This window comes from Kryptolebias marmoratus, linkage group LG16 (genome assembly GCF_001649575.2).
Source record: "Kryptolebias marmoratus isolate JLee-2015 linkage group LG16, ASM164957v2, whole genome shotgun sequence".
Taxonomy (NCBI): Eukaryota; Metazoa; Chordata; class Actinopteri; order Cyprinodontiformes; family Rivulidae; genus Kryptolebias; species Kryptolebias marmoratus.
The window spans coordinates 2,758,431-2,778,397 of record NC_051445.1 but is presented as its reverse complement, the minus strand read 5'-3'; the positions used below and the strand labels follow the sequence as shown (position 1 = coordinate 2,778,397).

Sequence of the window (19,967 nt, the reverse complement as noted above, 5' to 3'; positions counted from 1 at the left end):
GCCTCCTGGACGCCTCCCTGGTGAGGTGTTCTGGGCACGTCCCACCGGGAGGAGGCCCAGAGGAAGACCCAGGACACGCTGGGGGGACTATGTTTCTCGGCTGGCCTGGGAACGCCTTGGGATTCCCCCGGAGGAGCTGGCCCAAGTGGCTGGGGAGAGGGAAGTCTGGGTCTCCCTGCTTAGACTGCTGCCCCCGCAACCCGACCCCGGATAAGCGGAAGACAATGGATGGATGGATGGATAAACTAGCTTTTAGCTACTTCTTAAGCGTTTAGCTGGTGTTTTGTTACTTTTAGGTGGCATTTTTGCTTCATTTATCTGTGACAACTTAGTTTCAGCTTCTAAAACAAATTCCAGTTTCAGAGTTTTTATGATTTTTAGCTCATATTTAGACAAACAGCCGCTCATCTGGAGCCTCATTTTATCTGCTGACACCTGATCTAAACTTTAGCTCTGCTGCAGATTTCTTGTTTCTAAGTTAAAACAAAAAAAAAGCTGCATAAATGTGATTTTTATAAGGTAATTAGGCTTGTCTCTGGTTAAATGCAACTAAAATGTGCAAAAATAAAAAAAAGCATGAATTTGCACCATAAGAAAAGTTGAGTTCTTTTTAAAGAAATTACTATATTCGTTATAAATATGAACTACTTGTTAATAAAGCTGGTATCTTATTGGATAAGTTAAGTATTTGTAGTTCTTAATAAATAAAAAATAAAGCCCTAATAAGAAAGTTCCTGCAGGAAGCTCCCAATCAAAACATCTCTGCAACCGGATGAATCACACAGATGTCAAAACGAATCCCCCCCCGGAGACGATAATCAGCCCACACCGTTTAACTCCAGCTGGGCGTAAAAAGCTCGTAAATCCTGCGTGAGGAGCCATTACTGTTGTGGTCTGGATCCGTGCAGCCGTCAGGTTTGGATTACCTGAAATCTGGGCAGATTTGGAGGAAATCAGCCTGCAGAGATGGAGATAATCAAACTGGGTTTGATAGTTCTGCTGCTTCTGTCGAATGTTTTCAGTGAAGAAGTGGACGGTGATACCAGGAGGGAGGGAATCGAGGAGGTAAACGACACGTTTTATAGTTTGTGTTAAACTTTAGGAAACAAACTGTGAATGTATTTATCTGCAGATTAAAACTCATTTATTTGCCTGTTTTTCTCCTGCGCTGAAGCCCAAATGGCCAAACGCTGCTGTGATCCATGACATGTTGGTGAAAATGAACAAAAAGCCAAAACAGCAGCTCCTTAAAGCAAAGAAAGGATCTGGTAGGAATTTAAGTTTTCTACTAATTAACCTGAGCTGCAGCGTCTTCTTCTAACGGGAACTTTTATTTCCTCCCAAACAGGAAAAACGCAGACGCCTCGGAAACGTAAGCATTCTGGATTAATTTAAAATAACCTGTTTTAAATTTAAAACCAACTGTAAACATTGTTAAATATATTTTACTTTCAGGGCATAAATTTCAAACCTTTGTGGGCTTGATGGGGAAAAGGAACTCTGACTATCCAGGTAATTTTTGCAACTTTTAAATCTTTTGAGTTGAAATCTCTCCGGTGATCGCTGATTTCAGCCCCTGCAGGAGCCCCGTGAGGATGAGGAGGATGGACGCCTAAAGACGAGAAGCCCTTTTTTTTATCATTTGTTTTTAAACATCACTGCTTTAGGAGCATGTCAGACTTTTTTCTGGTCAATTTTCATTCGAAAGCTCCTCCGTTTTGATGAGTTTAAGCCCAACAGTGACATCTAGTGGTAGATTTTTAACTTTAAAAAATCATTTTCACAGCAAACCATCTGACTCCTAAATACCATCACATGTTTATTAAGTGACATTGTACATTACAAATGAAAAATAAAATTAAAAATACAGAGATGGAGTACATAGCCAAAGCAAAAATGTGTTGTTGACTCTTCATTTCCCACTAATCCGTTTCCGCAGAGTACTTTTTTTGTTTTTGTTTCGTTTTTAAAGCCTTTTAGACGAGTTCAACAGAAGACACGGCTGTCAGTCTGTGAGGTTTCTGTCTAAACATACAAAAGAAGTTATTACTTCAGCTGGCTCGGTATATATATATAAAAATAAACTAAAGTGAAATATAACACTTATGACAATATAAATGGTGGGTCCAAGGCTAGAAGAAGTAGCTAAACAGAAAAAAAAGTGTTACAATTCAGAAAAAAAACCAAACTTAAGCCATTTTTTAAGTCTATAAAAAGGCCCAAGGAGCGTTTTATTGTTTTTCTTATTATTTAACCAGCTGCTGACGGGACGAGGGTTACAGAATCCAAACCTGAACAATTAGTTCCTTCTTTTTCGCGCTTTAAGGGGCAAATTTGGGTTAAAGTTTCAAATACTGTTGCTTTTTTTCCCCCCTGTAAACATAAAATCCAACAGAAACTGATTGTACAACAGTCAAAAATAACTCACGAGCATTTCGTTTATGTCTTTGCGCTCCATAAATCTGTACACACCGGCCATTTAAAAGCAACCTTGGGGGTGAAAAGAAGCACAGAAGGTGGAAATGGGGACAGTATTATGTTAAAACAACAACAACTGTAATAACATCAATAATAATAATAATAATTAAAATAATAATGAGTTTGGCCTTACAGAAGTGGGGTTATTTTGTTTTTTTTTCTGTTGTTAAGGTAAACACATTCCATGATCGTAATGATGATGAGTCCTGAGGCGGGGAGGGGGTTCTCGCAGACCCCCCCCTCAGCCTCTAACATGAGCGAAAACTGCCCCCAGTACGCCCTCTGGTGGCTGGGGGCAGGTGGGGCACGGGGGAGAAGGGGAGGAGGCGGGGTGGCGTCAGTTCCACCTGCTGGGGTTCTGACCGGCGTCGTTGGCAAACAGAAACAACTCGAGGCGGGCGGGGCAGTCCGGGGGGGGCGCCTCTAGAAGATCTTGCCTTTCTTTTTGTTTTTGTCCAGAGTCCTGCAACGAAAAAAGACACGAACAGTGAGCGCCGCCGCCGGGCTGAACCTGGAGGTCGAGGAGGAGGAATGCACGTCACCCGCCGCACTCGGAGGACGAATGCACGTCACCCGCCGCGCTCGCAGGACGAATGCATGTCACACCATCTTGAACTGGGTTGCCTCCAGAGGTTAATCAGTTGCAGACGTTCATCCAGAGTTTCAGTAAAATCCGTTCAGTGGTTCATGGGATGTTTATGGCAGCAGACAGGCAAAAACATGATCGCCCATCTTCGCCCTTTGGCAGCAGGCAGTAAATAAACTCGAGGATCCTTCGTGTTCCAGCTCACTGTTTTTAATCCTTTTATCGACTCTTCTTCTGTCCTTTAATTAAAGTTTGACACAAACGTTAATAAACTCAGCAATCATGTTTCGTCTGTCCCGGATCCAAGCGGCTGAAACAAGCTTCCTCCGTTGGGCGGCCGGGCTCAGCCTTAGAGAGAAGAGCCGCTGCTCCTCCTCATCGAAAGGAGTCAGCTGAGGTGGTTCATCTGATCAGGACGCCTCCCTGTGGAGGTCTCACTGCCTCGGGGCAGACCCAGAACTCTCTGCAGGGATTCTGGATCCTCTCTGGCCCGGGGACATCTTGGGATCCTCCAGGAGGAGCTGGAGGAGGTCTGGGTTTCCCTCGTGGACCTGCTGCCTCCTCGACCCGACCCGGGATGAGAGGTAGAAGATGGATGGATGGATCTGTCCTTGTGTTTTGGGCTGATATTAAGTAATTTAACTCCTCAGGATGTAACGGATCATTTCAGCTCCGGTCTCGAGTATTTTGGATGTGAAGGAGAAAATAAGAATCCCGGTGTAAACGATGACATAAACGCATCAAACTATTTTTATTTCCTCATCACATTTATGATAAAAGGGTTCTATTAGAATAAACTTTTAAATTTCTTTAGATTTTTCTAGAAATGTCATGATTTTCACCAACAACTTGTTAACCAAAGACAGAAGTAAAATAAATAAAATAAATGAATAAATCCTCGACCAATCAGAAACATTCAGAGCTTTAAGCTCCATCTTTGGGGTTTGGGGTCATTTTAATTAATTATCTATTCTCTGGTTAAAGTAAAGATAACATTAGGACCAAAATGCAACTTTTCTTCCACCTTTCAGAGACTGAATATATGTCACCACTGCAGCTTCTCAGGCGATTATTAAAAGATTAAAAATCAGTCAAAGCTGCAAAAACTCTGTTTGATGAAGATCGATCATCACCTGCTGCTCATTCTGATGATTTCATTACAAACCAGGAAGCAAAGAGCTAATAAACATACACCTCAGATCAGAGTTCAATCAGGAATTTAGGCAGTTTGTAGTTTATTTACAAGCAGTATTTATATATTTCACTGTTTTTATGTAAAGTGCATTCTTTTTGTGAACTGAGAATAAATTAAAGGTGTGCGCTCGTACCTGGAGGCCTCCAGTTTCTGCTGCTCCAGCCGCTGTTGGGTCTCCCAGTTTACCCTCTCCTCCTCGAAGACACGCCTCTTCTCCTCCAGCTCCTTGTGCTGAGCCTCCAGGTTCTTCTTCATCTGCTCGTGACGCCGCTGGAGCTGTTCATGAAGCGGGAGAGAGAGAAAGATGAGAGCCCCGTTCTGCACCTTGACAGAAGAGCTTCAATGTTAAAAACAAACTCTTTGACTACTTCTCAGGTCTCAGTAAATCTAGAATCAGTTAACAAATCATCAAATCCTCAGTTTCATTTCATTCTGCTGCTAAACTTCAGGAGGACATTCAGAAGATACAAAGCAGAAGATTCATTACGAATAATGAAGCACTTATTCTTCGCCACAAACACACGTCAGCACAGCAGGAAGGAAGCAGCCCCGAGTTAGGCAGTGTCATTTACCACGTATACGAGTGTGTGTGTGTGTTACCTCTGCTTCGGAGTCTTTGAGCTTCTGCACTTTTTCCTTGACTTTCATCTCAAACACCTGCTCCATTTCCATCTCCATCTTCTTCATTTTAGCCACGTGCTCTCGCCGCTCCTCCTCCATCTGGGCCAGAGGGCTCCTGCGGACGAGTCGTGTGAGCGCGCACGCAGATTAACAAAGCATGAACCCAACTGCAACGCGATTAATCACGGACAAACTCAAATGTCTTTACTCTACGTTTCCTGCCATCTTCAGCAGAAATCTGGTTCAAACAGCTGGAAATGTTCACCACAGATCCTCTGACGGAAGCATCTAAACGTCTCACAGGTTGTTTTAACTGAAGCCCTTCAGCTGTGTAACGTTCTACCATTATTTTTATTTAAGCAAACGCCGCTAAATTACTCCAAAACCTCCATTTTCTTGCAGCAAATCTGCTTCCTGTCTCCTCTTCTCCTTTTATTAACCTTTAAAAGAGCAGTCCATGTCAGCGTCTGACCCGTTCTCACTTTATTAACTGCTCCTTACATCCTGACACGCCTCCCTGCAGGCTGGCTGATCGTTGGTGGGTCATCTGGACCCTGGTTCTGCTGAATGATTACCTCCGATGATGGATCCTTAATCTGATGTGTTTAATAACGTATTCATGTTCTCCCTCAGTCTCCTCCCGTCTCACCACACTAACCCTCTGCGTCTCCTTCAGTACGTCCATCAACCTTCTGTGGTCTTCCTCCTTTCTTCCTCCCTGGCAGCTCTGTCCAACCATCTCAGCCTCTAACTTTGTCTCCTGAGCTGTCCCTCTGATGGACTCGTTTCTGTGAAACCTGAACACCTCCTGTGTGCAGACGTCTACTCACACCTCAGTCAGAAGGTTTCTTTTCTTAAATATCATCATAAGAAATCCAACAACACATCTACTGTTCTTTATAAGTGAAGAAAAACAGGAAGTGGATTCTGAAACCTACGCAGCAAGTTGCCATGACTCTTACTTTTCCACGTCTTGTGACATTCTCATGCTGTTTTTAAGCAACGCACCACAGGGGAGGAGCAGGCGGGTACTGAAGGTGCAGGTTTTGGACCGGTCAGAGCGGGAACAGGAAACACACCACGAGGTGAACACTGCTGTTAGTGAAGGAGCTGGATTATTAAATGTTAGTGAAGCTCTCCCAGGAGGAGGTTAGGTGCAGGTGAGAGGAAACATCTGGAGCGGCTGCCTGATCAGAAGCTGCACAAAGAGAATTAATCCAGACTTTTTAGGTTTTGTAGCTTTAATAAATTATATTTTGGGTGCAACAAGTTAGTGAGGGAGGCTCGGCTGGTCAAATCAGGATTCAGCAGCTCTGATCTAAACAATCTGAGGATTTAATGCTAACATTTAAAAAATTCTTAGAAACTAACTTCGTAACCATCGCCGCCTCGAAACAACGAAGGCAGACGTCTGAGTTTGATTCTGATCCTCGACACGAAGTCAGAGCTTCGTTCAGAATCTTAACATCAGCTAAAGTAACTAAAACTCAACCCTCATTCCTTGAATGAAAATCTACAATTTAGGAAAAAGGCGCCCGAGAACAGAAAAGCTGCAAACAAAGGATTTACTGCTGGTTTATAATTCCAGATGTTTACAGTTTGATTCTTCTAACAAACAGCTCCTCAGGAGGAGACAAGCTGATGGAAAATACACTTAATTCATTATTTATTGATTTATTTTTCTTGGCAACTGCTCCAAACATCTCAAGCTCAGGCGTCTGCTGCTGAACGAGCAGAGGCAGAATTACAAAACGATCAACTTTAAAGAAAAATTAATTAATAAATCACACCCCCGGATGGAAAACTCTGCTCGTAAGGAAGAGAAGCAAATAACGAGTGAGGAGGAGCAGACGGAAGGAGAAAACATCTGAACACAAGAGGAAACAAAAGGGCAGGAAAAACACGGGAACAAAACAAAAAAAGATCACTTACATTCCTTCAACTGTGTCAAGTCTAAAAAACAAAAACACACACACACACACCATGCAATGAGCTCATGCACTAAAATGAACACATTATTAAATGTACTGAGTGACTCAAGCTGCGTTTTAATGACAAATGGAAAACAGATCCTGGGAAAAGGTTAGGAGCTTCGTCACGTTAGCAGCGGTGCTCAAATCTTCAGGTGTGTTAGAATCAGCGCCGACAGGCGGCCGTTTGCTCGGGTTCCATCCAAGAGGAAGCAACATTGGCAATGAATCAGGAAATCAGTGAAATTATTTACGCAAAGCAGCGCTGAGCGGCGAGAGCAACGAAAACCGTTTGACCTGAAACTGCTCGTTCTTTACAGAGAACTTTTACACAAAAACAGGCTGCCTTAATGTAAACAACTAGCTGAGAAACATTTATTAAATGTTTTAGCTGCATGTTTGCAGTCACACTTCTTTCTGCATCGGCTGCAACAAAACGTCGTTACTGTACGCTTTTAAAATGAGCTGTTATCGATGTAAGAAAAGCAGATTTTCTCCTGCTGTTCTACTGCGTTTGCTCCAGATGCACAATCTGTGTGCACGGTTTGCATAACACCAAACTTTCCATATTCTGGGGGGTGAGATGCTGAAATGGTCTCGGATGCAAATCCCAGAAACTGCATTTATTTCTCTCTGAACAGGTCGGGATTAGACTCACCTACAGGCTACCCAAACTCTAAAATGTTTATTTTAAAGATTTGTGTATAATAATCAAAAATAGTTATAACCTCAACTTCATCTAAAATATTCTTTCTTTCTGGAAACACGAGCATTTGTGACGATGCTTAAACTGCAGATTGATGCAGAAAATGTTAGAAAAAAAAACTTTAGCTATATTTATTGGAGCTCTTACTCTAATTATGAGTGGTGTTTCCTTTGAACCATAAACTAAAAATTAGAATTAAATCTCTGCAAAACTCTCTAAGAAATAAGGAAAACAACGCCAAGTTCAACACAACCTATAACTGATTTATTTTACCATTTATCTTAAAGTTTGGTTTTATTCAGTATAAAGGTCCTAACGAACCCGTCTGCCGGCTCTGCTGGACTCGTGTCAGGACTTACTTGGTGGACAGTTGTCCCTTCGCTTTGTTGTTGTCCACTCCGTTGTAGGTGACAGCGGCCAGCTTCCTGCTCCGGTAGTTTTCATAGTGGACGTTGTTCGTCACGTCCTTCAGGTCCTGCATGTGAGTTCTGAGACGCGTGCGACATTAAAGTTTATTAGTCTACGACTCCAGATAAACCCCGCCCCCTGCTGCCTCCGTGGTGGCCCGTACCTGATGAGCATGTCCCTGAGGATGGTGAAGTCACAATGGTCGCTGTTTTCCACTAAAAGGGATTAATGAACAACGTTAATAAACTCGTTACAATAAAACAACGAAAAGCAACGGCGGAACTCGGCGGTTCCCAGCCTGAGCGGACGTGAGGCGTCAAAAATGTCCGCCCGAAACGATCCCACCCTGAAATGATTCAAGTCTGCATGGAAGTTTAACAGCCTGAGACGCAGAGCTGTGTGTTATGGAAGGTGCTGCGCCCCACCCCACCCCACCCACGGCGAGGACACATCACAAACAGAAACAGCTCAGGTGTGAGGACCTCACCTGCCCTCGAGCTCAGTCAGAGGGAACAAAGCGTTGAACTCGTACGAACAAACGACTCCAGGGTTTATTAGTTCTATATGCATTAAAAAAATAAAAGTTTGTAACCGGCTGCTTCAACCTGACATCATCAGAAGTATGAGAGACTGATGGATGTATTACTAATAAATAAATTACAAAATCAAGAACCCTTTGGTCCACAGAGGAGCCCGTGGCCCAAATCATCAGCCCTCCACCACCGTGCTGACAGTCTGTTTGTGCTGATATACTGCTGTGCATTGTGGGTAAACGCCTTTTTCCTGTAGTCCTTCCAAACAACCTGTTCAGTCTGACTGTAGAGGCCGACATGCAGCTCCTGGGTTGTTTTATCATGTCTATAAGAATTACACAGTCTGACCTTGGGGGGAATTTCCTGGGAAGATTGGCAGCCGTTTTCTGTTCTCTACCTGTGAATAATCTTTTTCTCTGCAGAATAATTGACTTTAAGTTGTTTGGAAATGACCTTTGACCCTTCCCAGATTGATGGGCAGCTTGTTTTAGGGTCATTGCTGTTGTCGTTCTGCCTTGGCGTTATGTTGACACGCGCCTGTATGACCCAGAGCAGCAAAGACTCCTGCTTTTACAATCATCCTGAACCTCTGAGATCCTCTGAGCAGCGAGGGAGGACAGTTTCTTCTACACACATCTTTCCATTTTGGTTTAATAAATAACGGCACGCTGGAACTCGTTGTGCGTTTTTGTAAACATGAGGTTAGACGTGAATAAGTAGAACCTGGGAAAGATCCGATCAGTTCTATGATGACGGTGGACTTTCTTCTCTCTGTGACTTTTTATTTAAATCTATCGTCCAACCATAAAACCTCTGGACTGAGCGCGTACCTTCTGCGACGCCCCAGGGGTACTGTCTTCCTCTCACTCTCTTGCCGTTCACCTCGATGATGGTGTTGCTTCCGACCACAGCCAGCGGCAGCTTGTCCTGGAAAAACAACAAGAATATTTGTTGAAAACCGAATAGTACGGCAGACAAACGCGTGCTGTAACGTAGGCGTGACGACTTGTCGGACCACATACTTTAATCTTCTTCACCAGCCTGTTTTCTTCTTCGTCATCCGTCTCGGGAAACTCGTAAATCTTGATTTTGTGCTCCTGGATTTCTCTCATGATCTACGGAGGAGTGAGAAGTTCATTAAAGGACTCAGAGCTGCCAGCTGGAAACTAGAAGTGACATTTTTGACCCCCAAAAAACCAGGCAAACTACGAGATCTTTAGATGAAATACCCTTTATTTTTAAAATTAGGACTCAAAATCTACCGAACTGAGGAATCAGCATCAGATACACGGAGGTTAGAATCATTATGTTGGCAAACATGTGAATCAGTTTTAAAAGTCAAGAATCGACTCTGTTGACGTTAATCTGTGCTGCCGCTTTAAGAGAATCAAATGTGCCGTTTGTCCCAGATGAGCCACCGTAGCTTCCTGTAGTAAAGTTGCATTTTCACTTTTTTTTTTTATATTTGCTTTGCTGAAACAAAAAGTTATGTCAGTAAATACTAACTGAATTTATATTTTTAATGTTGACTTTTAGTTTGTGTATAAATTTCAGAGATAAACACAATGCTAATCGGCTTAGCGCGTCTATGGCATTTTCAGTGTTAATTAGCATCAATGCTAATTGTTGGTCAACAGCTTTGATTTTTAGGGTTTTCTGCTCTTTTTATTGTGCAATAAAGTACATAAATCAGCGTTTATTTACGTAAAATAAGCCGTAGTCATTTCAAACTGTTAATTTGTGTTCTGTCTATAATTCAGTTTCAGTGCTGACCAGCTGCCTCGTGTTTATTTACAAACCTGATAATTCGATGATCGTTTTATAATCGCGCCGCAGCGTCTGAATCGTAATCACGACATCCGTTTTAATTTTTACAGACTGAATATTCAAAGCAACAATCTTTGCTGAAACCAGTCAACAGTCTTTTCATTAAATAGTCTCATTTAATTAAATTTAAGCCTAAAACTCTTGACTAGGTTGACCTTGTCCTTCTATTTAGACCTAAAGTTGGTAAAAACGAAGATAACATGGCCGACAGAAAGGTTAAACCTCAGCAGAAACGCACAATAAGTCACGCAAACAAAAATGACAAACTTCCTTTTTGAATCTTCAGCAAACAGTTGCAACACCAGAGAGAGCGTTTCTGGGCTGGGTTTGGTTCAGTCGGGAACAACATTGCAGTCATACCAATGAGCAACGCATGAAAAAAAAAAAAAAAAGAAATAAATAAATAAAAGCGAGCTCTCCCCCTGCAGCTGTGGAAAGCGCTGACCTGCTTCTTGAACTGTTGGCATTCCTCCGGGGTGAGAGTGTCTGCTTTGGCGATCATCGGGATGACATTGACTTTCTCATGCAACCGTTTCATGAACTCGATGTCCAAGGGCTTCAGTCTGCCGAGATAAAACCACAGCTTTCAGTCAAATCTCAACAGACAACACAAACCTGTCGGGCCGCACTGAAGCTCCAACCTACAGATCCACAAATCCTAATCGTCCTCAGCCTGTGCCGCCCATTAAAGCACAGAATAAAGTCATGGAGGGGTTTTATTTTTGTCTCTTTAGAGCACACGCGTCAAACTCAAGGCCCGCGGGCCAGATCCGGCCCTCTGTAACATTTCTTCCGGCCCTCCAGTCTGGGACAGATCGAGTCTCTGATTCTTTTTTTGCCTAATTAGTGAAGTTTTCTCTTGACAGTGACTTAGAAGCCAACAATATATAGTTTTAATTTCTGTATGATCAGGTTTTTGTTGATGTCTTTTTTTTATCTGTTTTAATGTTAAAAAGTTCATTTAAAAGCTGAGTGAGGCGTAAGAAATGACAGCTAATGATGAGCTTTTTGAAGTTTGATCTATTTGTCTGTGTTCATTAAAGTATGTTTGCTCTAAATTCTGTATAATCTGTAAAGGTAATTGATATTTCTATATGAATGATTTGACATAATACATCTAAAACCAAGGTTAATTTATGTAGTTGGATATGGATCGTGATTGGCCCTTGGCTAGGACCAAATTTTTAATTTTGGCCCTCTTGCGTCACTGGGTTTGACACCCCTGCTTTAGAGGATTAAACGGGATATTTTGAGTCTGACTGGCTTTTTGTGGGTGTAGGTTTGATGACAGTTTCTTGGTAAGCTCCCTCTCAGACGGGACAAAGATAAAACTGAGCTAAACTAAATATAGAAATCTGTGAAGCTCGACTGATGACTCGCGTCTAAGAAAATGACCTTAAAGTCATGAGAAAGCACAGCTAGCTGTTGCTGGATAAATAACATTTACCAAGATACTTTTATAGACCAAAAGCTTTGCATTTCCCTTTTATATTTACTAAAGATGGCCGTAATTTATTCTACTTTCCCTTAAGGAAAAGTCTCTGAATAAAACCTGCCCTGCAGTAGAGTCTGCTGCTTTTAGAGGTTTGAACAGACGGGACGTTATTCGGCTACCAAAGGCTAAAATAAACACGCTAAAATATCTACATTTATCTGAAAGAGCAGCAACAAATAAGTTAACTGATACTCATGGTTAAACATCCCAACACTTTATCAGAAAAGGTCAAAGTTTCATGATACACCAAACAAAAACAACGACAGCCGATGAGCAGCTTTTAGCTTTCAGCTACCATTCAGCTAATTTTAGCATTTGGCCACCATTTTGCTACTTGTAGCCTTTGGTACCATTGTGTTACTTTTAGCTTGTAACTAGCATCTTGCTACTTTTAGTCTTTAAACAGTGTGTTACTTGTAGCCACCTTGCTGTTACTTTTACCTCTTACTACCCTTCTGCTAGTTTTAGCTTTTAGCTACCCTTCTGCTACTTTTAGCTCTTAACTAACCTTCTCCTACTTTTAGCTTTTAACTACCCTTCTGCTACTTTTAGCTCTAACTATTGTTCTGCTACTTTTAGCTCTTAAGTACCCTTCTGCTACTTTTACCTCTTAGCTAACCGTCTGCTACTTTTAGCTACCCTTCTGCTACTTTTACCTCTTAGCTAACCGTCTGCTACTTTTAGCTACCCTTCTGCTACTTTTACCTCTTAGCTAACCGTCTGCTACTTTTAGCTACCCTTCTGCTACTTTTACCTCTTAGCTAATCGTCTGCTACTTTTAGCTACCCTTCTGGTACTTTTAGCTCTTAACTATTCTTCTGCTACTTTTAACTAGCCTTTGGCTACTTTTAGCTTTTAACTAGCCTTTGGCTACTTTTAGCTAGCCTTTGGCTACTTTTAGCTTTAACACGTCAGTTGCAGCTTCTTCAGTGACGTGGTTTAGCTCTCAGCGCTGTGTTTTTTTTTTTTGCAGAAAACAGATTTTTGCCTAAATGTTTAAATTTCAGATTCACCGGCCTGAATGTCTGTAGTTTGTCCGTCCTTCAGCTCATATAAACAGAGCAGATCAAAGCTAAAAACAGAGCTAAAAACAAGCTGCGGGGCCGAAAAGCTGCCAGCTGAAATTAGACACGTCCCGGTGTGATGTCTTCCCTCAGAATCCGTCTCAAGCCCAAACAAGCCCGAATTAAAAACTGAACACGCCGACGCCGCGAGAAAATATCAAAGCTTTTCAACAGGAGATGAGACTCGTTTACAGACGAAACTAAATCTGAAAATAAAACAAACAATCAGAAACTATATTATTATTAAGTTATTTTTTACTAGAACAGCACAAACTAAACTATGATTCAGACAGCCTGACCTAAATATAACAACTAAACAAGTAAATAAAGACAACATTTTAATACTGAATTGTAGTTTTTTTGTACTTTACAGAAATATTCAACAAATATTTAATACATAATTTAAATATAATTAGAATATTATGACTAAATGAGGAGAAAATGTTTGGATAAATGACCTGTTTTATCAATAGGCTTCCTTCCAGCAAAAGTTTCTTTGTAACAAAATGTTTTAATTCTATTTTTAAGGTAATTAAATTGATTTGAACACATTTTTAGACCTACAGATACTCCTAAAGTTGGGATTAATATATCAGATTAAAGATTAAATATGACATGCTTGTATTTAACTTGATTAAATGTTTACTTTAAACAGTTTTAAACAAGCTGTTCATTAAGAATAACTGGCTTTAGTGTTTAAAATTATACAAATGCATAATAAGGACTAAATATCTAACATTAAGTCTGCAGTGTTGTGAAATATCGTGTAAAATAACAAAAAAAAAAAAGTTTTTCTTGTTTGTTGAGCTCCGAGTCGAGCGGCTGCCCTCTGATCTGGAGCAACGAAAAACGACACCCATAAAAATAAAATAAAACGCGGTCTACCACAGAGACATGCTTCAGGTCCACACCCCCGTCCTTAAACCCAGAAAGAAAAGACAGAGGACAACGCACGAGGACAGAGGAGAACACACGAGGACAGAGGACAACACACGAGGACGGAGGACAACACACGAGGACGGAGGACAACACACAAGGACGGAGGACAACACACGAGGACAGAGGACAACACACGAGGACAGAGGACAACACACGAGGACAGAGGACAACACACGAGGACGGAGGAGAACATCGTCTTCCTCGCTGTTTACAGAAAGTCCCCATCTGATGAAGGTCATGTGACCACAGCAGCTTTTTGCATAGAGAGCAAAACCAAAACAAACTGAGTTTATCTGAGGCTGAAAGCTGCTGTTTTAATGTGAAATAAACTTGTTTACGTGAGTTTTAGATCGCCGTTTCGTACAGGAAGGAAGTGAGCACGTATGGTTTTCAGCCCGTCGGCGCTGCCTACAACCCCGAAGATCTGATGGCTCCGAACAACAAACATCATGGTTAGAATTCCACACGCTCGTTTGTTTTATGAAACACTTGGTATCATCTGCTTGGTATTTTTCCAGCTCAGTGAAATTCTACTCCCCTCGTTTTCACTCTATAATAAGACAAGATTTAACCCGTAACCTGCTGGAACACTGACTGCCTCATGAAAACTTAAACTCCTGTAATCTGGATCTCTTAGACTGAATCTGTCACCTTTACTTTCCTGACCTTTGCACCACAAGTGACCCTGCATTCCCCCCATTACGCCATTTCTCGACTCATTTCCTGTCACTGTTTTTACACCCGTCCCCTCCCAGCCTTTCCTCTCTCTAAACTCATTTGCATCCTTTACTTCCTTCCTTCCTTCCATCGTCGGGCCTAAATTTGAATATGATTTGCCGCGTTTTAAGAGCACAATTCCACCGTTCCTGCGTCCGTGCTTACCCGTGTCCGGAGGGGGCGATGAAGTAAAGGCAGCAGTGGATTCGGCTGTCGGGCATCTGTCGCCGGTTCACCCGGGATTCTGAGTTCAGGTAGTCCTCGAACTTGCTGTCTATGTGGTCGATGATCGGCTGCCAGCTGCACGAGACAAAGAAACAAACGACCACTACTTCCTTAAAACTGAAAAAAGGGTAACAAAGCAAGACGCCACGAACGCTCCGAGATGATCCTCACCAGTTGCTGTTGTCGACAGCATCTCCAAACCCCGGGGTGTCGACTATTGTGAGCAGCAGCTGGACGCCACCCTCCTTTATTAACACTTTCGACTGCTCCACCTGAGGAGGAGAGAAGGAAAATATTTATTTCTGACAAGAACTGTGCATCTAAAAACACCCCCCCCCCCCAAAAAAAAACCCCAGTGTGGATGTAAAGGTGTGAAACCATTATCCCCTGAAAGCCAGTATCATGACAGGCAGCACGCCGCAGCAGGAAGCACTCAGCAGCGTGCAGCAACATGTCGTCTCACGCTGAGCGTCTGAGGAAATCAGTGCTGCCAGTCCCAAACCTGACAGCGTCAACTCCCGAGGCCGCGGAGGTAGACGGAGTTGCGCCACAGGTTCCCCGCTTCAGAAACCACTTCAAGACAGAAGTCTGACTTTTACAGGCAACCAAAATAACTGCCCCTAAATTTATCTGTTTTAAAACTGTGAATCTTACTGACTTGTTACAACACTAAGTTACTGTCCTCAGATTGAATTCATTGATGAACACATGAATGTTTGACCTGCAGCAGGCATCTTTTCCTTTCAACGCTTCTCGTAATAATAATGCTTTCACCCAGAGCTATTCTGGGTTTTTAAAAAGTGTCACTAAAGGGATGAATAAAGCATCCATTCATTCATTTTCAGCCTGATTTATCTAACCCTTCTAAAGCTGCACAGAACAAAAACTTAAAGTTTGATGACGGCAACAAACAACAGAGTTAAAACGATTAAAAGGAGTTCATCTGACCGAGTTTTTTTTCCCTTTTGGCATTTAAAGTAAACTGACAAGTTTAATGTGCGAGTCTTGCGACAGAAACTCCGGTAACAAATAAAATATTTACGTGATTATGTGAGGGTGAAATCTTAACATGATTAACCCAACCTGCCATCCGCTCGGCGTGAACGCAACCAGACAAAACATCTCGAAGGAATGTTGTATTTCAAGAAGAGCTTCAGTTTGAGGTAATCGGAGCCCAGAAACTGTTCGGCCTACAAGCACCTTAAAGTTAAAAGCCTTCTGACGAGGGAAGGGTCGCAGACATGAGTGATTCTGAGCCGATTTTCAAACGTTAAAAATCGACTTTTGGTACCGTAGCTTCCTCTTGTTTCCCACTGGACCCTGAAGAATATCCGTCTATAAAAATCAGTTGAACTTAAAACGAACTGTCTTATTTAAGGACATTAAAATGTTTGGTTTCCAGTAACACGCCATGCTAACGGCTGCCTTTATGGTGTTTCAGTGTTAGGTTAGCGTTTGGTTCATCGCTCTTTGGGTTACCTGTACGGTCTTCTTGATTCTGTGCGACGGTCCGGGATACTCGGCTGAATACAGGTCTGTCAGGAACAGAGAATTGATCAAAGTCGACTTGCCCAGTCCTGACTCACCTGGAAAAGAAACAAATAAATCAAGAAGACACGTCGGTATTTTAGGAACATGCTGACTTGAATCTTTTGCAAAGGTTAAAATGTCCGATTGTAAATCACTGCATCTTTATCCAGAATTAAATGTTAAGGTTTACTGTTGCCATCAGTGATCCAACACGGATCATGTGCCTTTCAGGGGATCTGACGGATTTTTGCCAAAGATATCAATCTATTTGGGTTAAACAGTTAGGAAAACAATGTGGACAATGGCTCTTGTTACGTGTTGCTGACTGGCTGTGTGGTCTGAGAGTCTTCTCAAGCTTGGCTGACCATTGTGTCCTCTGTTTCCAAGCTCCCAGAGAAAAGAATCATTAGTGGAAATGACCACTGGCACTGCCTGCCTTGGCTGAAGGCCAGGAGTCAATATTTAACCAAGCAGCGCCACGGTTACAGTCAAAGGGGAGATGCGAGGCACTCGTTCGACATATTCTGAGAGGTTTGTGGCTACAGTGCGTGTTTATTAAATTTGCTGCGGAGAGACGACTGAAAAGAGCTGCTCTGCAATGTGCGAACAGGTTGTGGGTCACGTGTTCCGTCGATGTGCCAGCCGCTGACCGATTTCTCTTCCTCCGTTCCTCTTTCACACCCCACCAGTGACGCATCGCATGTGGGACATGTGGGCCTGCAGCTAACCGGAGCCAAGAGCAGCTGAATATTGTGTGTGTGTGTGTGTGTGAAAACAATGGCATGCATTTAACTACCAGAAAGCCCAAAGGACCTGGTCCGTGCTGCAATGTCGCTTTTATTTTTTTTCAGCAATTATTCCCAAAATGAAGTAATTTGTCAGAACCAAACTGGGGCATTCACAGCCCTACTTGGTCCAAGTCCAGAAGTTTTTACAGAGAGGAGGAGGAGGAAGCGAAATGCAAGTGCGTTATTATTCTAAAAATTAAAAGAGCACCGAAAGACTTTGAAGAAACTGCGCGCTGCGAACAAAACACAAAGTTCCTAGATGCCTGCAGAGCACTAACTCTGTCGGTCCCGCCACAGGAAATGGTTTTGACCCTGGGACACGTTTTCCCTCCAAATAGGGCCATGGAATATCTTGGACCAGAGTCAACAGCCACATCCAAGCATTTAAAAAATGTGTGCATTTCTGATTTGCTGAGTGCAGCTCTAGATAAACCCAAACCAAATGTTCCTCATCTGCGAGACAACGTCAAGGACCTGACAGAGATTAAACGAAGAGGAAACGCAATGCCCAAATCCTCCCCGGGTTAGAAATTAACACTTAAAAGCTGGGGGTCCGACCCCTGTGCGTAAATATCCTTTGACACATCTGTAATTCCATACATTTCTTTTTAAAGAAACCACAGTAAAGAACCAAAAATGCCTACCACAAGGAAAACAATGAAATGATTCAAGCAAAACAAGAGTAAACCGAGTGGCGGGCGGCGTGTTTTCTTACCCACGACCATCAGGGTGAACTCGAAGCCCCTCTTCACGGACTTCCTGTACACTTGGTTGGGAAGGCTTGCAAAGCCAACATATCCATCCAGGTTCTTTTGTTGCTACAAAACACAATTATTTATTTTCTTTGTAGCCATAAAACATTGGTTAAAACAAATCCCCTCAGCTTTGGTATTCCTCCTGAAAACTCCACTTAGACTCAGCTTGGCTAAAAATAATTCATGGTGGATTTATTGCTAATATGGGAAAATATCTTTACAAACATGAGGTTTTACCAGATGGATAATCTAGGACAGTTAATGACTTGCAACCCCAAATATCTTGGTTGAACTACATAAACATTGCTAAAAAAAAGGGTATAATGAGAACACAAACTGATTAATTGTATTGGGATTATTTTTTAATTTCTGGAGATAATCTCAGGACCCCAAACTGGTGTTTTCTGGCCCACAGTGATCTGATAAACTCGACATTTTCTACTTTGCATTTAGAAATATAAACTCCCAATACTGAACAGTTATTTGACAAACAAACAAGCGTGTGTTTTTTAATACTTACAGCTGTGTTGTGTTGATCGATGTGGTCCCAGAGGACAGACGAATCCAGTGTTCACAGGGTCACAAGAACAGGGAGAAGAGCACAGAAACAAACACATAAAAGAAAGAAAATCAATATCAGGTCATTTGACTAACTATTCTGTCTCCAGGTTCTATTTCCTGAGCGGGGAAGCCCGGGGGGCAAATTTATTCCTGATCCAAACAGCGATAACAGGCCAGACTCGTACATATTCCGCTCCACTTGCTCCGTTAATGTCAGCAGAGCCATAAAACAAGGTCCACTCATTGTTGCTGCCTTTTTCTTTAAGCCCGTGGCTAGGAAAGTATTTTTACTTCTTGTGCCAGAGCATCTTCTGCCTGCCAACACCAACGCACGCGTCTTGTGTGAGATTCAAAGGATTTGATGGGCCGATTTGCCAACAGGATGGGTTATAGTTGCACGCCGACCATTCCAGTTTGTGGGAAAGAAAAAAATAGTTGTGAAATAAGTAACACAACAACTCATTATTAGTCACCATCTTAGCTGTTGTTATTGAATTTCCTTTCCGGCAGCATCTGAGAGGTTTACTAAAGGAAGTGGAGTTACCAGTTTAGTGTGTTTAAAATGCAGATTTAAGCTGGACAAATGTAATGCCTCATTTCGAAAGAGAAACAAAGAAAAAGGGGTGCAGTGTCCTGATTTAGCAGGCACAATCTGAAGTCAAATCATGAACCATCAGGTGCTAGATCCTGTAATCCAGATTAGATGGCAGCTGTAACCTCCTTATGTCTAACCTGACATCATCCAGGTTCTGCCTGCCTGCAAGCTGAAATACTCCGAGTTACTCAAAAGCACTGACAACAAATACAACAAATACAAAACACTTCGTGTCGAGAAGCACTCTGACGAGATCCCGAACCCGTTTCTGCCGTGTGGTGTGGGGTAAATTCTGTAGAAACTCGCAGCAGCTCAGCATGTTTCCTGTTAAACCTCACCGTAACTTTAGGGCTAAACAAGCTAGTTATATTCAAACAAATGTTGCCACTTAAGGGCGGATTTTAAAAACGCGGCGATGTGCCCGTTCGCAACTGGACATTAGTAAGCCCCTTTCGGATGGTTTAAAATGAAGACAGAAGCGTTTTCTGAATTACTTTGTTAGAGAGTAAAAGACAGGAAATGACACTCCCGTTAGGCTATGCAGCCTGTTAGCTTAGCGAAGCTAACGAGCAGCTAGCAGCCCATCCAACTGGAGGCGGACTGGGCGTTGGTTGCTCCGACAACTGCTAAAGCTCAACAAACTGTTCAAATTAGTGCAACCGATTCTAAGTCAAATCGTCACCACTACGATTTAAAAACGAGATTTTTCCAGATAAGTTTCAAGAACAGCTGACAGTGGCGGTCTCACCCATAACGTTAACGCTTCCCTGCCGCCCTCAAACGCCGATCATTCACAAGCCGACATTCCCCCCACCCTCCTCTTTCTCACTACTGCTCGAGCTACGCACGACGAGTTACGCAGAGCCTCGCGCACGTAACGCACCTACGACAAGAATTCGACGTAAAGCGTACGCGAATAGCAATGGGGGAGGAACATGGAAGTCTCGCGATACCTTCAGATTTCTTTGAGCGTC

The 19,967-nt window shown here is 42.5% G+C and overlaps 1 protein-coding gene across 2 annotated transcripts; it reads right to left on the bottom strand.

Annotated features, from left to right (window-relative positions):
- Nucleotides 1–1,795: 1,795 nt before the first annotated feature.
- sept7b (septin 7b) lies at nucleotides 1,796–19,873 on the bottom strand. Of its 2 annotated transcripts, XM_017428600.3 has the most exons (15): nucleotides 19,742–19,873; nucleotides 18,358–18,359; nucleotides 17,798–17,900; nucleotides 16,244–16,350; nucleotides 14,936–15,036; nucleotides 14,705–14,839; nucleotides 10,770–10,887; nucleotides 9,520–9,612; nucleotides 9,328–9,424; nucleotides 8,128–8,179; nucleotides 7,916–8,044; nucleotides 6,813–6,833; nucleotides 4,860–4,995; nucleotides 4,393–4,535; nucleotides 1,796–2,941 (listed from the first exon to the last, which is right to left on the bottom strand). In XM_017428600.3, the coding sequence occupies exons 1-15, from the start codon at nucleotides 19,743–19,745 to the stop codon at nucleotides 2,902–2,904; spliced, it is 1,281 nt and encodes a 426-aa protein (XP_017284089.1). In that variant the 5' UTR covers nucleotides 19,746–19,873; the 3' UTR covers nucleotides 1,796–2,901. The 2 variants fall into 2 exon arrangements, with proteins under 2 accessions (XP_017284089.1, XP_017284090.1); XM_017428601.3 differs by lacking the exon at nucleotides 6,813–6,833.
- Between the last annotated feature and the right edge of the window lie 94 nt (nucleotides 19,874–19,967).